This window comes from Oncorhynchus kisutch, linkage group LG8 (genome assembly GCF_002021735.2).
Source record: "Oncorhynchus kisutch isolate 150728-3 linkage group LG8, Okis_V2, whole genome shotgun sequence".
Lineage (NCBI taxonomy): Eukaryota > Metazoa > Chordata > Actinopteri > Salmoniformes > Salmonidae > Oncorhynchus > Oncorhynchus kisutch.
Window position 1 is genome coordinate 1,472,212 of NC_034181.2, and position 18,328 is coordinate 1,490,539.

An 18,328-nucleotide genomic window follows, 5' to 3' on the forward strand; every position below is an offset into this window, starting at 1 on the left:
AACTGTACAGATGTAACTGTATAGTAGGGATGTAACTGTATAGTAGACACGTAACTGTATAGTAGGGATGTAACTGTACAGATGTAACTGTATAGTAGGGATGTAACTGTACAGATGTAACTGTATAGTAGGGATGTAACTGTACAGATGTAACTGTATAGTAGGGATGTAACTGTACAGATGTAACTGTATAGTAGGGATGTAACTGTATAGTAGGGATGTAACTGTATAGTAGGGATGTAACTGTACAGATGTAACTGTATAGTAGGGATGTAACTGTATAGTAGGGATGTAACTACAGTAGGGATGTAACTGTACAGATGTAACTGTATAGTAGGGATGTAACTGTATAGTAGGGATGTAACTGTATAGTAGCGATGTAACTGTACAGATGTAACTGTATAGTAGGGATGTAACTGTACAGTAGGGATGTAACTGTACAGATGTAACTGTATAGTAGGGATGTAACTGTATAGTAGGGATGTAACTGTACAGATGTAACTGTATAGTAGGGATGTAACTGTATAGTAGGGATGTAACTGTACAGATGTAACTGTATAGTAGGGATGTAACTGTACAGATGTAACTGTATAGTAGGGATGTAACTGTATAGTAGGGATGTAACTGTATAGTAGGGATGTAACTGTATAGTAGGGATGTAACTGTACAGTAGGGATGTAACTGTATAGTAGGGATGTAACTGTATAGTAGAGATGTAACTGTATAGTAGGGATGTAACTGTATAGTAGAGATGTAACTGTATAGTAGGGATGTAACTGTATAGTAGAGATGTAACTGTATAGTAGGGATGTAACTGTACAGTAGGGATGTAACTGTATAGTAGGGATGTAACTGTACAGTAGGGATGTAACTGTACAGTAGGGATGTAACTGTACAGATGTAACGGTATAGTAGGGATGTAACTGTATAGTAGAGACGTAACTGTATAGTAGGGATGTAACTGTACAGTAGGGATGTAACTGTACAGATGTAACTGTATAGTAGGGATGTAACTGTATAGTAGGGCTGTAACTATATAGTAGGGATGTAACTATACAGTAGGGATGTACTGTACAGATGTAACTGTACAGTAGGGATGTAACTGTACAGATGTAACTGTACAGTAGGGATGTAACTGTACAGTAGGGATGTAACTGTATAGTAGGGATGTAACTGTACAGTAGGGATGTAACTGTACAGTAGGGATGTAACTGTACAGTAGGGATGTAACTGTATAGTAGGGATGTAACTGTATAGTAGAGATGTAACTGTATAGTAGGGATGTAACTGTATAGTAGGGATGTAACTGTACAGATGTAACTGTATAGTAGGGATGTAACTGTATAGTAGGGATGTAACTGTACAGATGTAACTGTATAGTAGGGATGTAACTATATAGTAGGGATGTAACTATACAGATGTAACTGTACAGTAGGGATGTAACTGTATAGTAGGGATGTAACTGTATAGTAGGGATGTAACTGTATAGTAGGGATGTAACTGTATAGTAGGGATGTAACTGTACAGATGTAACTGTACAGTAGGGATGTAACTGTACAGTAGGGATGTAACTGTACAGTAGGGATGTTACAGTACAGTAGGGATGTAACAGTAGAGATGTAACTGTATAGTAGGGATGTAACTGTATAGTAGGTATGTAACTGTACAGTAGGGATGTAACTGTATAGTAGGGATGTAACTGTACAGTAGGGATGTAACTGTACAGTAGGGATGTAACTGTACAGTAGGGATGTAACTGTATAGTTGGGATGTAACTGTATAGATGTAACTGTATAGTAGGGATGTAACTGTATAGATGTAACTGTATAGTAGGGATGTAACTGTATAGTAGGGATGTAACTGTAGAGTAGGGATGTAACTGTACAGTAGGGATGTAACTGTATAGATGTAACTGTATAGTAGGGATGTAACTGTATAGTAGGGATGTAACTGTAGAGTAGGGATGTAACTGTAGAGTAGGGATGTAACTGTATAGATGTAACTGTACAGTAGGGATGTAACTGTATAGTAGGGATGTAACTGTACAGATGTAACTGTACAGTAGGGATGTAACTGTACAGTAGGAATGTAACTATATAGTAGGGATGTAACTATATAGACGTAACTGTACAGTAGGGATGTAACTGTATAGTAGGGATGTCACTGTATAGTAGGGATGTAACTGTATAGTAGGGATGTAACTGTACAGTAGGGATGTAACTATATAGATGTAACTGTACAGTAGGGATGTAACTATATAGTAGGGATGTAACTGTATAGATGTAACTGTACAGTAGGGATGTAACTGTATAGTAGGGATGTAACTATATAGATGTAACTGTACAGTAGGGATGTAACTATATAGTAGGGATGTAACTGTACAGTAGGGATGTAACTATATAGTAGGGATGCAACTGTATAGATGTAACTGTACAGTAGGGATGTAACTGTATAGTAGGGATGTAACTGTACAGTAGGGATGTAACTATATAGTAGGGATGTAACTGTATAGTAGGGATGTAACTGTACAGTAGGGATGTAACTGTATAGATGTAACTGTACAGTAGGGATGTAACTGTATAGATGTAACTGTACAGTAGGGATGTAACTGTATAGATGTAACTGTACAGTAGGGATGTAACTGTATAGATGTAACTGTACAGTAGGGATGTAGCTGTATAGATGTAACTGTACAGTAGGGATGTAACTGTATAGATGTAACGTAACTGTATAGTAGGGATGTAACTGTACAGTAGGGATGTAACTGTACAGTAGGGATGTAACTGTACAGTAGGGAGGTATCTATATAGTAGGGATGTAACTGTATAGATGTAACTGTACAGTAGGGATGTAACTATATAGTAGGGATGTAACTGTATAGTAGGGATGTAACTGTACAGTAGGGATGTAACTGTACAGTAGGGATGTAACTGTATAGTAGGGATGTAACTATATAGTAGGGATGTAACTGTATAGATGTAACTGTACAGTAGGGATGTAACTGTATAGTAGGGATGTAACTATATAGTAGGGATGTAACTATATAGTAGGGATGTAACTGTACAGATGTAACTGTATAGTAGGGATGTAACTGTATAGTAGGGATGTAACTGTACAGATGTAACTGTATAGTAGGGATGTAACTGTACAGATGTAACTGTATAGTAGGGATGTAACTGTATAGTAGGGATGTAACTGTATAGTAGGGATGTAACTGTATAGTAGGGATGTAACTGTACAGTAGGGATGTAACTGTATAGTAGGGATGTAACTGTATAGTAGAGATGTAACTGTATAGTAGGGATGTAACTGTATAGTAGAGATGTAACTGTATAGTAGGGATGTAACTGTATAGTAGAGATGTAACTGTATAGTAGGGATGTAACTGTACAGTAGGGATGTAACTGTATAGTAGGGATGTAACTGTACAGTAGGGATGTAACTGTACAGTAGGGATGTAACTGTACAGATGTAACGGTATAGTAGGATGTAACTGTATAGTAGAGACGTAACTGTATAGTAGGGATGTAACTGTACAGTAGGGATGTAACTGTACAGATGTAACTGTATAGTAGGGATGTAACTGTATAGTAGGGCTGTAACTATATAGTAGGGATGTAACTATACAGTAGGGATGTAACTGTACAGATGTAACTGTACAGTAGGGATGTAACTGTACAGATGTAACTGTACAGTAGGGATGTAACTGTACAGTAGGGATGTAACTGTATAGTAGGGATGTAACTGTACAGTAGGGATGTAACTGTACAGTAGGGATGTAACTGTACAGTAGGGATGTAACTGTATAGTAGGGATGTAACTGTATAGTAGAGATGTAACTGTATAGTAGGGATGTAACTGTATAGTAGGGATGTAACTGTACAGATGTAACTGTATAGTAGGGATGTAACTGTATAGTAGGGATGTAACTGTACAGATGTAACTGTATAGTAGGGATGTAACTATATAGTAGGGATGTAACTATACAGATGTAACTGTACAGTAGGGATGTAACTGTATAGTAGGGATGTAACTGTATAGTAGGGATGTAACTGTATAGTAGGGATGTAACTGTATAGTAGGGATGTAACTGTACAGATGTAACTGTACAGTAGGGATGTAACTGTACAGTAGGGATGTAACTGTACAGTAGGGATGTTACAGTACAGTAGGGATGTAACAGTAGAGATGTAACTGTATAGTAGGGATGTAACTGTATAGTAGGTATGTAACTGTACAGTAGGGATGTAACTGTATAGTAGGGATGTAACTGTACAGTAGGGATGTAACTGTACAGTATGGATGTAACTGTACAGTAGGGATGTAACTGTATAGTTGGGATGTAACTGTATAGATGTAACTGTATAGTAGGGATGTAACTGTATAGATGTAACTGTATAGTAGGGATGTAACTGTATAGTAGGGATGTAACTGTAGAGTAGGGATGTAACTGTACAGTAGGGATGTAACTGTATAGATGTAACTGTATAGTAGGGATGTAACTGTATAGTAGGGATGTAACTGTAGAGTAGGGATGTAACTGTAGAGTAGGGATGTAACTGTATAGATGTAACTGTACAGTAGGGATGTAACTGTATAGTAGGGATGTAACTGTACAGATGTAACTGTACAGTAGGGATGTAACTGTACAGTAGGAATGTAACTATATAGTAGGGATGTAACTATATAGACGTAACTGTACAGTAGGGATGTAACTGTATAGTAGGGATGTCACTGTATAGTAGGGATGTAACTGTATAGTAGGGATGTAACTGTACAGTAGGGATGTAACTATATAGATGTAACTGTACAGTAGGGATGTAACTATATAGTAGGGATGTAACTGTATAGATGTAACTATACAGTAGGGATGTAACTGTATAGTAGGGATGTAACTATATAGATGTAACTGTACAGTAGGGATGTAACTATATAGTAGGGATGTAACTGTACAGTAGGGATGTAACTATATAGTAGGGATGCAACTGTATAGATGTAACTGTACAGTAGGGATGTAACTGTATAGTAGGGATGTAACTGTACAGTAGGGATGTAACTATATAGTAGGGATGTAACTGTATAGTAGGGATGTAACTGTACAGTAGGGATGTAACTGTATAGATGTAACTGTACAGTAGGGATGTAACTGTATAGATGTAACTGTACAGTAGGGATGTAACTGTATAGATGTAACTGTACAGTAGGGATGTAACTGTATAGATGTAACTGTACAGTAGGGATGTAGCTGTATAGATGTAACTGTACAGTAGGGATGTAACTGTATAGATGTAACGTAACTGTATAGTAGGGATGTAACTGTACAGTAGGGATGTAACTGTACAGTAGGGATGTAACTGTACAGTAGGGAGGTATCTATATAGTAGGGATGTAACTGTATAGATGTAACTGTACAGTAGGGATGTAACTATATAGTAGGGATGTAACTGTATAGTAGGGGATGTAACTGTACAGTAGGGATGTAACTGTACAGTAGGGATGTAACTGTATAGTAGGGATGTAACTATATAGTAGGGATGTAACTGTATAGATGTAACTGTACAGTAGGGATGTAACTGTATAGTAGGGATGTAACTATATAGTAGGGATGTAACTATAGTAGGGATGTAACTGTATAGATGTAACTGTACAGTAGGGATGAAACTATATAGTAGGGATGTAACTGTATAGTAGGGATGTAACTGTACAGTAGGGATTGTAACTATATAGTAGGGATGTAACTATATAGTAGGGATGTAACTGTATAGTAGGGATGTAACTGTACAGTAGGGATGTAACTGTATAGATGTAACTGTATAGTAGGGATGTAACTGTACAGTAGGGATGTAACTGTACAGTAGGGATGTAACTGTATAGATGTAACTATATAGTAGGGATGTAACTGTATAGATGTAACTGTACAGTAGGGATGTAACTGTACAGTAGGGATGTAACTGTATAGGTGTAACTGTACAGTAGGGATGTAACTGTATAGATGTAACTGTATAGATGTAACTGTACAGTAGGGATGTAACTGTATAGTAGGGATTTAACTGTATAGTAGGGATGTAACCGTATAGATGTAACTGTACAGTAGGGATGTAACTGTATAGATATAACTGTACAGTGGGGATGTAACTGTACAGTAGGGATGTAACTGTATAGTAGGGATGTAACTGTACAGTAGGGATGTAACTGTATAGTAGGGATGTACCTGTATTGTAGGGATGTACCTGTATAGTAGGGATGTAACTGTACAGTAGGGATGTAACTATATAGTAGGGATGTAACTATATAGTAGGGATGTAACTATATAGTAGGGATGTAACTCTATAGTAGGGATGTAACTGTATAGTAGGGATGTAACTGTATAGATTGTAACTGTATAGATGTAACTGTATAGTAGGGATGTAACTGTATAGTAGGGATGTAACTGTACAGTAGGGATGTAACTGTATAGATGTAACTGTACAGTAGGGATGTAACTGTATAGATGTAACTGTATAGTAGGGATGTAACTGTATAGTAGGAATGTAACTGTATAGTAGGGATGCAACTGTATAGTAGGGATGTAACTGTACAGTAGGGATGTAACTGTATAGATGTAACTGTATAGTAGGGATGTAACTGTATAGATGTAACTGTACAGTAGGGATGTAACTGTACAGTAGGGATGTAACTATATAGTAGTGATGTAACTGTATAGTAGGGATGTAACTGTATAGTAGGTATGTAACTGTACAGTAGGGATGTAACTATATAGTAGGGATGTAACCCTATAGATGTAACTGTACAGTAGGGATGTAACTGTATAGTAGGGATGTAAACTGTATAGATGTAACTGTACAGATGTAACTGTACAGTAGGGATGTAACTGTACAGATGTAACTGTACAGTAGGGATGTAACTGTACAGTAGGGATGTAACTGTATAGTAGGGATGTAACCGTATAGATGTAACTGTACAGTAGGGATGTAACTGTATATATGTAACTGTACAGTAGGGATGTAACTGTATAGATGTAACTGTACAGTAGGGATGTAACTGTATAGTAGGGATGTAACTGTATAGTAGGGATGTAACTGTATAGTAGGGATGTAACTGTATAGTAGGGATGTAACTGTACAGTAGGGATGTAACTGTACAGTAGGGATGTAACTATATAGTAGGGATGTAACTCTATAGTAGGGATGTAACTGTATAGATGTAACTGTATAGTAGGGATGTAACTGTATAGTAGGGATGTAACTGTACAGTAGGGATGGTAACTGTATAGTAGGGATGTAACTGTACAGTAGGGATGTAACTGTATAGTAGGGATGTAACTGTATAGTAGGGATGTAACTGTACAGTAGGGATGTAACTGTATAGTAGAGATGTAACTGTATAGTAGGGATGTAACTGTATAGTAGGGATGTAACTGTACAGATGTAACTGTATAGTAGGGATGTAACTGTATAGTAGAGACGTAACTGTATAGTAGGGATGTAACTGTACAGATGTACCTGTATTTTAGGGATGTAACTGTATAGTAGGGATGTAACTGTACAGTAGGGATGTAACTGTATAGTAGGGATGTAACTATACAGATGTAACTGTACAGTAGGGATGTAACTGTATAGTAGGGATGTAACTATATATTAGGGATGTAACTGTACAGATGTAACTGTACAGTAGGGATGTAACTGTACAGATGTAACTGTACAGTAGGGATGTAACTGTACAGATGTAACTGTACAGTAGGGATGTAACTGTACAGTAGGGATGTAACTGTACAGTAGGGATGTAACTGTACAGTAGGATGTAACTGTACAGATGTAATGTATAGTAGGGATGTAACAGTACAGATGTAACTGTTATAGTAGGGATGTAACTGTATAGTAGGGATGTAACTGTACAGTAGGGATGTAACTGTACTGTAGGGATGTAACTGTACAGTAGGGATGTAACTGTACTGTAGGGATGTAACTGTACAGTAGGGATGTAACTGTATAGTAGGGATGTAACTGTATAGTAGGGATGTAACTGTACAGTACGGATGTAACTGTATAGTAGGGATGTAACTGTACAGTAGGGATGTAACTGCACAGTAGGGATGTAACTGTACAGTAGGGATGTAACTGTATAGTAGGGATGTAACTATATAGTAGGGATGTAACTGTACAGTAGGGATGTAACTGTATAGTAGGGATGTAACTGATAGTAGGGATGTAACTGTATAGATGTAACTGTACAGTAGGGATGTAACTGTATAGTAGGGATGTAACTGTATAGTTGGGATGTAACTATATAGTAGGGATGTAACTGTATAGATGTAACTGTATAGTAGGGATGTAACTGTATATTAGGGATGTAACTGTATAGTAGGGATGTAACTGTATAGTAGGGATGTAACTGAACAGCAGGATGTAACTGTACAGTAGGGATGTTACTGTATAGTAGGGATGTAACTGTATAGATGTAACTGTATAGTTGGGATGTAACTATATAGTAGGGATGTAACTGTATAGATGTAACTGTATAGTAGGGATGTAACTGTAGAGTAGGGATGTAACTGTATAGTTGGGATGTAACTGTACAGATGTAACTGTACAGTAGGCATGTAACTGTACAGATGTAACTGTACAGTAGGGATGTAACTGTATAGATGTAACTGTATAGTAGGGATGTAACTATATAGATGTAACTGTACAGTAGGGATGTAACTATATTAGGGATGTACTGTATAGTAGGGATGTAACTGTATAGTAGGGATGTAACTGAACAGCAGGGATGTAACTGAACAGCAGGGATGTTACTGTATAGTAGGGATGTAATTGTACAGATACAACTGTATAGTAGGGATGTAACTATATAGTAGGGATGTAACTATACAGATGTAACTGTACAGTAGGGATGTAACTGTACAGATGTAACTGTATAGTAGGGCTGTAACTGTATAGTAGGGATGTAACTGTACTGTAGGGATGTAACTGTACAGTAGGGATGTAACTGTATAGTAGGGATGTAACTGTACAGTAGGGATGTAACTGCACAGTAGGGATGTAACTGTACAGTAGGGATGTAACTGTACAGTAGGGATGTAACTGTATAGTAGGGATGTAACTGTATAGATGTAACTGTACAGTAGGGATGTAACTGTATAGTAGGGATGTAACTGTATAGTTGGGATGTAACTATATAGTAGGGATGTAACTGTATAGATGTAACTGTATAGTAGGGATGTAACTGTATATTAGGGATGTAACTGTATAGTAGGGATGTAACTGTATAGTAGGGATGTAACTGAACAGCAGGGATGTAACTGTACAGTAGGGATGTAACTATATAGTAGGGATGTAACTGTATAGATGTAACTGTATAGTAGGGATGTAACTGTAGAGTAGGGATGTAACTGTATAGTAGGGATGTAAATGTATAGATGTAACTGTACAGTAGGGATGTAACTGTATAGTTGGGATGTAACTGTACAGATGTAACTGTACAGTAGGGATGTAACTGTACAGATGTAACTGTACAGTAGGGATGTAACTGTATAGATGTAACTGTATAGTAGGGATGTAACTATATAGATGTAACTGTACAGTAGGGATGTAACTGTATATTAGGGATGTAACTGTATAGTAGGGAAGTAACTGTATAGTAGGGATGTAACTGAACAGCAGGGATGTAACTGTACAGTAGGGATGTTACTGTATAGTAGGGATGTAACTGTACAGATACAACTGTATAGTAGGGATGTAACTATATAGTAGGGATGTAACTATACAGATGTAACTGTACAGTAGGGATGTAACTGTACAGATGTAACTGTATAGTAGGGCTGTAACTGTATAGTAGGGATGTAACATATATTGGGATGTAAACTGTACAGATGTAACTGTACAGTAGGGGATGTAACTGTACAGATTGTAACTGTACAGTAGGGATGTAACTGTACACTAGGGATGTAACTGTATAGTAGGGGATGTAACTGTACAGTAGGGATGTAACTGTACAAGTAGGGATGTAACTGTACAGATGTAACTGTATAGTAGGGATGTAACTGTACAAGATGTAACTGTATAGTAGGGATGTAACTGTATAGTAGGGATGTAACTGTTATAGTAGGGATGTAACTGTAATGGTAGGGATGTAACTGTATAGTAGGGATGTAACTGTACAGTAGGGATGTAACTGTACAGAAAGGAATTAACTGTACAGTAGGGATGTAACTGCACAGTAGGGATGTAACTGTACAGTAGGGATGTAACTGTACAGTAGGGATGTAACTGTATAGTAGGGATGTAAACTATATAGTAGGGATGTAACTGTACAGTAGGGATGTAACTGTATAGTAGGGATGTAACTGTATAGTAGGGATGTAACTGTATAGATGTAACTGTATAGTAGGGATGTAACTGTATAGTTGGGATGTAACTGTATAGTAGGGATGTAACTGTATAGTTGGGATGTAACTGTATAGTAGGGATGTAACTGTATAGATGTAACTGTATAGTAGGGATGTAACTTTATAGTAGGGATGTAACTGTAGAGTAGGGATGTAACTGTATAGTAGGGATGTAAATGTATAGATGTAACTGTACAGTAGGGATGTAACTGTATAGTTGGGATGTAACTGTACAGATGTAACTGTACAGTAGGGGTGTAACTGTACAGATGTAACTGTATAGTAGGGATGTAACTGTATAGATGTAACTGTATAGTAGGGATGTAACTATATAGATGTAACTGTACAGTAGGGATGTAACTGTATATTAGGGATGTAACTGTATAGTAGGGATGTAACTGTATAGTAGGGATGTAACTGAACAGCAGGGATGTAACTGTACAGTAGGGATGTAACTGTATAGTAGGGATGTAACTGTATAGTAGGGATGTAACTGTATAGTAGGGATGTAACTGTATAGTAGAGACGTAACTGTATAGTAGAGATGTAACTGTACAGATGTAACTGTATAGTAGGGATGTAACTGTATAGTAGGGATGTAACTGTACAGTAGGGATGTAACTGTACAGATGTAACTGTATAGTAGGGATGTAACTATATAGTAGGGATGTAACTATATAGTAGGGATGTAACTATACAGATGTAACTGTACAGTAGGGATGTAACTGTACAGATGTAACTGTATAGTAGGGATGTAACTGTATAGTAGGGATGTAACTGTATATTAGGGATGTAACTGTACAGATGTAACTGTACAGTAGGGATGTAACTGTATAGTAGGGATGTAACTGTATAGTGGGGATGTAACTGTACAGATGTAACTGTACAGTAGGGGATGTAACTGTACAGATGTAACTGTACAGTAGGGGTGTAACTGTACAGTAGGGATTGTAACTGTACAGTAGGGTTGTAACTGTACAGTAGGGATTGTAACTGTACAGTAGGGATGTAACTGTACAGTAGGGATGTAACTGTATAGTAGGGATGTAACTGTACAGATGTAACTGTATAGTAGGGATGTAACTGTACAGATGTAACTGTATAGTAGGGATGTAACTGTATAGTAGGGATGTAACTGTATAGTAGGGATGTAACTGTACTGTAGGGATGTAACTGTATAGTAGGGATGTAACTGTATAGTAGGGATGTAACTGTACAGTAGGGATGTAACTGTACAGTAGGGATGTAACTGCACAGTAGGGATGTAACTGCACAGTAGGGATGTAACTGTACAGTAGGGATGTAACTGTACAGTAGGGATGTAACTGTATAGTAGGGATGTAACTATATAGTAGGGATGTAACTGTACAGTAGGGATGCAACTGTATAGTAGGGATGTAACTGGATAGTAGGGATGTAACTATATAGTAGGGATGTAACTATATAGTAGGGATGTAACTATACAGATGTAACTGTACAGTAGGGATGTAACTGTACAGATGTAACTGTATAGTAGGGATGTAACTGTATAGTAGGGATTAGTAACTGTATATTAGGGATGTAACTGTACAGATGTAACTGCTACAGTAGGATGTAACTGTATAGTAGGGATGTAATGTATAGTGGGGATGTAACTGTACAGATGTAACTGCTACAGTAGGGATGTAAACTGTACAGATGTACTGTACAGTAGGGGTGTAACTGTACAGTAGGGATGTAACTGTACAGTAGGGGTGTAATGTACAGTAGGGATGTAACTGTACAGTAGGATGTAACTGTACAGTAGGATGTAACGGTATAGTAGGGATGTAACTGTACAGATGTAACTGTATAGTAGGGATGTAACTGTACAGATGTAACTGTATAGTAGGGATGTAACTGTATAGTAGGGATGGTAACTGTATAGTAGGGATGTAACTGTACTGTAGGGATGTAACTGTATAGTAGGGATGTAACTGTATAGTAGGGATGTAACTGTACAGTAGGATGTAACTGTACAGTAGGGATGTAACTGCACAGTAGGGATGTAACTGCACAGTAGGGATGTAACTGTACAGTAGGGATGTAACTGTACAGTAGGGATGTAACTGTATAGTAGGGATGTAACTATATAGTAGGGATGTAACTGTACAGTAGGGATGCAACTGTATAGTAGGGATGTAACTGGATAGTAGGGATGTAACTGTATAGATGTAACTGTACAGTAGGGATGTAACTGTATAGTTGGATGTAACTATATAGTAGGGATGTAACTGTATAGTAGGGATGTAACTTTATAGTAGGGATGTAACTGTAGAGTAGGGATGTAACTGTATAGTAGGGATGTAAATGTATAGATGTAACTGTACAGTAGGGATGTAACTGTATAGTTGGGATGTAACTGTACAGTAGGGATGTAACTGTACAGATGTAACTGTACAGTAGGGATGTAACTGTATAGATGTAACTGTATAGTAGGGATGTAACTATATAGATGTAACTGTACAGTAGGGATGTAACTGTATATTAGGGATGTAACTGTATAGTAGGGATGTAACTGTATAGTAGGGATGTAACTGAACAGCAGGGATGTAACTGTACAGTAGGGATGTAACTGTATAGTAGGGATGTAACTATACAGATATAACTGTATAGTAGGGATGTAACTGTATAGTAGGGATGTAACTGTATAGTAGGGATGTAACTGTACAGTAGGGATGTAACTGTATAGTAGGGATGTAACTGTATAGATGTAACTGTACAGTAGGGATGTAACTATATAGTAGGGATGTAACTGTATAGTAGGGATGTAACTGTACAGTAGGGATGTAACTGTATAGTAGGGATGTAACTGTATAGATGTAACTGAACAGCAGGGATGTAACTGTATAGATGTAACTATATAGTAGGGATGTAACTATATAGTAGGGATGTAACTGTATAGATGTAACTATATAGTAGGGATGTAACTGTATAGCAGGGATGTAACTGTACAGTAGGGATGTAACTGTATAGATGTAACTGTACCGTAGGGGATGTAACTGTACAGTAGGGATGTAACTGTACAGATGTAACTGTACAGTAGGGATGAGTTCCAGATCAACCCACTAGTTTCCATTTTCGTTTTTGATTTGAGACTCTGTGAAAGGTGCTGTATGAATGTAATGTGGAGTTCCACAGAGATATGTGTTGGTACCTTCAATTGTCCCAGAAACACAGCCTCATGAAGTGCTGGTATCAAGGTTATATATAAACCTGGTGGTTCGAGCCCTGATTGGCTGACAGCCGTGGAATGCCAGACCGTATACCACGGGTATGACACAGCATTCCAGTTTACTACGTTGGTAACCAGTTTATAACAGCAATAAGGCACCTCGGGAGTTCGTGGTACATGGCCAACATATCATCACTAAAGGCTTATCCAGACACTTCGCGTTGCATCGTGCCTAATAACAGCACTTAGCCGTGATATATTGGCCATATGCCACACCCACCCGGGCCTTATTGCTTATATCTTACAAAAATATCTTAATATCTTACATTGGTGACAACGTCTGTATTGGCCCCAGCTACACACAGGTGTCTGACTACCTCTAGAAGACCGTTGATAGCTGCCATGTGGAGAGGTGTCCTGCCATACTGGAGAGAGACAGAGGTTAGAGGTCAGGGGTTCGAGGTCAGAGCTTAGAGGTCAGGTGTCTGACCCCCTCTAGAAGACTGTTGATAGCTTGCCATGTGGAGAGGTGTCCTGCCATACTTGAGAGAGACACGCCATCACACAGGCAGGACTTAAACCAATAGCACGAATCACACAGGCAGGACAGACAGGACAATAGCACGCATCACACAAAGAGGACTTAACCAATAGCACGCACCACACAGACAGGACTTTACCAATAGCACGCATCACACAGACAGGACTTAACCAATAGCACGCATCACACAGACAGGACTTAACCAATAGCACGCATCACACAGACAGGACTTAAGGAATAGCACGCATCACACAGACAGGACTTAACCAATAGCACGCATCACCGTCGTGTTTACATTCATTCAAGAGGAAAATCAGACCAGACTTTTCAATTCAACTAGAATCATTTCCCTCTACGTGACAAACAGACCTGTCGCTACCAATGAGCTTGAGGAAACCAATAATATTTTACGGCAGATCTCAAAATGAATAAATACAAGACGCTCAGGCTTTCAGACACACATTCACCTCCCACAATCCTTTAGGGGGGGAAAGATCTACACAAAAACAGAAATGGCTTCAATCCAGTCTCAGAATACATGAATATCACAACGCTGGTACCAGAACCAGAAGGTGAGTATAATGGGATTATATTCGAGTCCTGTTTAGCAGAGAGAGATATGAAGCCTTGAGTCTGAAGTCTGTCATGTTTTTTAATGGGAAGTAATGCTGTTGATTGATTGGACTGATGAATTGATTGGCAGATTGAGGGACTGATAATAATAGATATCTTGCTGGGTAGTCTGGTCAATTGATTCATGACATATAGTATCTCTACCTTGCTGGGTAGTCTGGTCAATTGATTCATGACATATAGTATCTCTACCTTGTTGGGAAGGTCGAGGGTTGCCTTGGCAGCACACAGTGTCGTGACAACGGGCAAGTTGCCGTCCTTACAGGCGATGTGCAGCGGCGTGTTGCCGTGGCGATCCTGATGGTCGACGGGGCAAGGGTGACGGAGCAAACATCTGACCACCTCCAGTTGGCACCGCCTCACAGCCAGGTGGAGCGCTATGTGGCTGTCCTGAACACACGGCCCCATGTCATAGATCTCTACCAGTACTAGTATAGTAATACTATATCCCAGGAATTATTAGTCATATCATAGTAATAGTATAGTAATATCATAGTAATATAGTCATATCATAGTAATATAGTCATATCATAGTAATATAGTCATATCATAGTAATATCATAGTAATATAGTCATATCATAGTAATATAGTCATATCATAGTAATATAGTCATATCATAGTAATATAGTAATAGTCATATCATAGTAATATAGTCATATCATAGTAATATAGTAATATCATAGTAATATAGTCATATCATAGTAATATCATAGTAATATAGTCATATCATAGTAATATAGTCATATCATAGTAATATCATAGTAATATAGTCATATCATAGTAATATCATAGTAATATAGTAATAGTCATATCATAGTAATATAGTAATATCATAGTAATATAGTCATATCATAGTAATATCATAGTAATATAGTCATATCATAGTAATATAGTCATATCATAGTAATATAGTCATATCATAGTAATATCATAGTAATATAGTCATATCATAGTAATATAGTCATATCATAGTAATATAGTCATATCATAGTAATATAGTCATATCATAGTAATATAGTCATATCATAGTAATATAGTCATATCATAGTAATATAGTCATATCATAGTAATATAGTCATATCATAGTAATATAGTCATATCATAGTAATATAGTCATATCATAGTAATATAGTCATATCATAGTAATATAGTCATATCATAGTAATAGTCATATCATAGTAATATAGTCATATCATAGTAATATAGTCATATCATAGTAATATAGTCATATCATAGTAGTATAGTCATATCATAGTAATATAGTCATATCATAGTAATATAGTCATATCATAGTAATATCATAGTAATATAGTCATATCATAGTAATATCATAGTAATATAGTCATATCATAGTAATATCATAGTAATATAGTCATATCATAGTCATATCATAGTAATATAGTCATATCATAGTAATATCATAGTAATATAGTCATATCATAGTAATATAGTCATATCATAGTAATATAGTCATATCATAGTAATATAGTCATATCATAGTAATATCATAGTAATATAGTCATATCATAGTAATAGTCATATCATAGTAATATAGTCATATCATAGTAATATAGTCATATCATAGTAATATAGTCATATCATAGTAATATAGTCATATCATAGTAATATAGTCATATCATAGTAATATAGTCATATCATAGTAATATAGTCATATCATAGTAATATAGTCATATCATAGTAATATAGTCATATCATAGTAATATAGTCATATCATAGTAATAGTCATATCATAGTAATATAGTCATATCATAGTAATATAGTCATATCATAGTAATATAGTCATATCATAGTAATATAGTCATATCATAGTAATATAGTCATATCATAGTAATATAGTCATATCATAGTAATATCATAGTAATATAGTCATATCATAGTAATATCATAGTCATAGTATAGTAATATCATAGTAATATCATAGTCATATCATAGTAATATCATAGTAATATAGTCATATCATAGTCATATCATAGTAATATAGTCATATCATAGTAATATAGTCATATCATAGTCATATCATAGTAATATAGTCATATCATAGTAATATAGTCATATCATAGTCATATCATAGTAATATAGTCATATCATAGTAATATAGTCATATCATAGTAATATAGTCATATCATAGTAATATAGTCATATCATAGTAATATCATAGTAATATAGTCATATCATAGTAATATCATAGTCATAGTATAGTAATATCATAGTAATATCATAGTCATATCATAGTAATATAGTCATATCATAGTAATATAGTCATATCATAGTAATATCATAGTCATAGTATAGTAATATCATAGTAATATCATAGTAATATAGTCATATCATAGTAATATCATAGTAATATAGTCATATCATAGTAATATAGTCATATCATAGTAATATAGTCATATCATAGTAATATAGTCATATCATAGTAATATAGTCATATCATAGTAATAGTCATATCATAGTAATATAGTCATATCATAGTAATATCATAGTAATATAGTCATATCATAGTAATATAGTCATATCATAGTAATATAGTCATATCATAGTAATATAGTCATATCATAGTAATATAGTCATATCATAGTAATATAGTCATATCATAGTCATATCATAGTAATATAGTCATATCATAGTAATATAGTCATATCATAGTAATATAGTCATATCATAGTAATATAGTCATATCATAGTAATATAGTCATATCATAGTAATATAGTCATATCATAGTAATATAGTCATATCATAGTAATATAGTCATATCATAGTAATATAGTCATATCATAGTAATATAGTCATATCATAGTAATATAGTCATATCATAGTAATATAGTCATATCATAGTAATATAGTCATATCATAGTAATATAGTCATATCATAGTAATATAGTCATATCATAGTAATATAGTCATATCATAGTAATATAGTCATATCATAGTAATATAGTCATATCATAGTAATATAGTCATATCATAGTAATATAGTCATATCATAGTAATATCATAGTAATATAGTCATATCATAGTAATATCATAGTCATATAGTCATATCATAGTAATATCATAGTCATAGTATAGTAATATCATAGTAATATAGTCATATCATAGTAATATCATAGTAATATAGTCATATCATAGTAATATCATAGTAATATAGTCATATCATAGTAATATCATAGTAATATAGTCATATCATAGTAATATCATAGTAATATAGTCATATCATAGTAATATAGTCATATCATAGTAATATAGTCATATCATAGTAATAGTCATATCATAGTAATATAGTCATATCATAGTAATATCATAGTAATATAGTCATATCATAGTAATATCATAGTAATATAGTCATATCATAGTAATATAGTCATATCATAGTAATATCATAGTAATATAGTCATATCATAGTAATATAGTCATATCATAGTAATATAGTCATATCATAGTAATAGTCATATCATAGTAATATAGTAATATCATAGTAATATAGTCATATCATAGTAATATAGTCATATCATAGTAATATCATAGTAATATAGTCATATCATAGTAAT

General features: G+C 35.4%; 1 protein-coding gene across 4 annotated transcripts in view; it reads right to left on the bottom strand.

Annotated features, from left to right (window-relative positions):
- Positions 1 to 18,328, bottom strand: part of dapk1 (death-associated protein kinase 1) — a 181,177-nt gene that overhangs the window by 36,482 nt on the left and 126,367 nt on the right. For all 4 annotated transcript variants that reach the window (XM_031829527.1, XM_031829528.1, XM_031829525.1 and 1 more), the window contains 2 exons: positions 14,947 to 15,144; positions 13,907 to 14,005 (listed from right to left, as the gene is read on the bottom strand). In XM_031829527.1, coding sequence (XP_031685387.1) covers positions 13,907 to 14,005; positions 14,947 to 15,144 — 297 coding nt within the window. The remainder of the gene's footprint in view (positions 1 to 13,906; positions 14,006 to 14,946; positions 15,145 to 18,328) is intronic.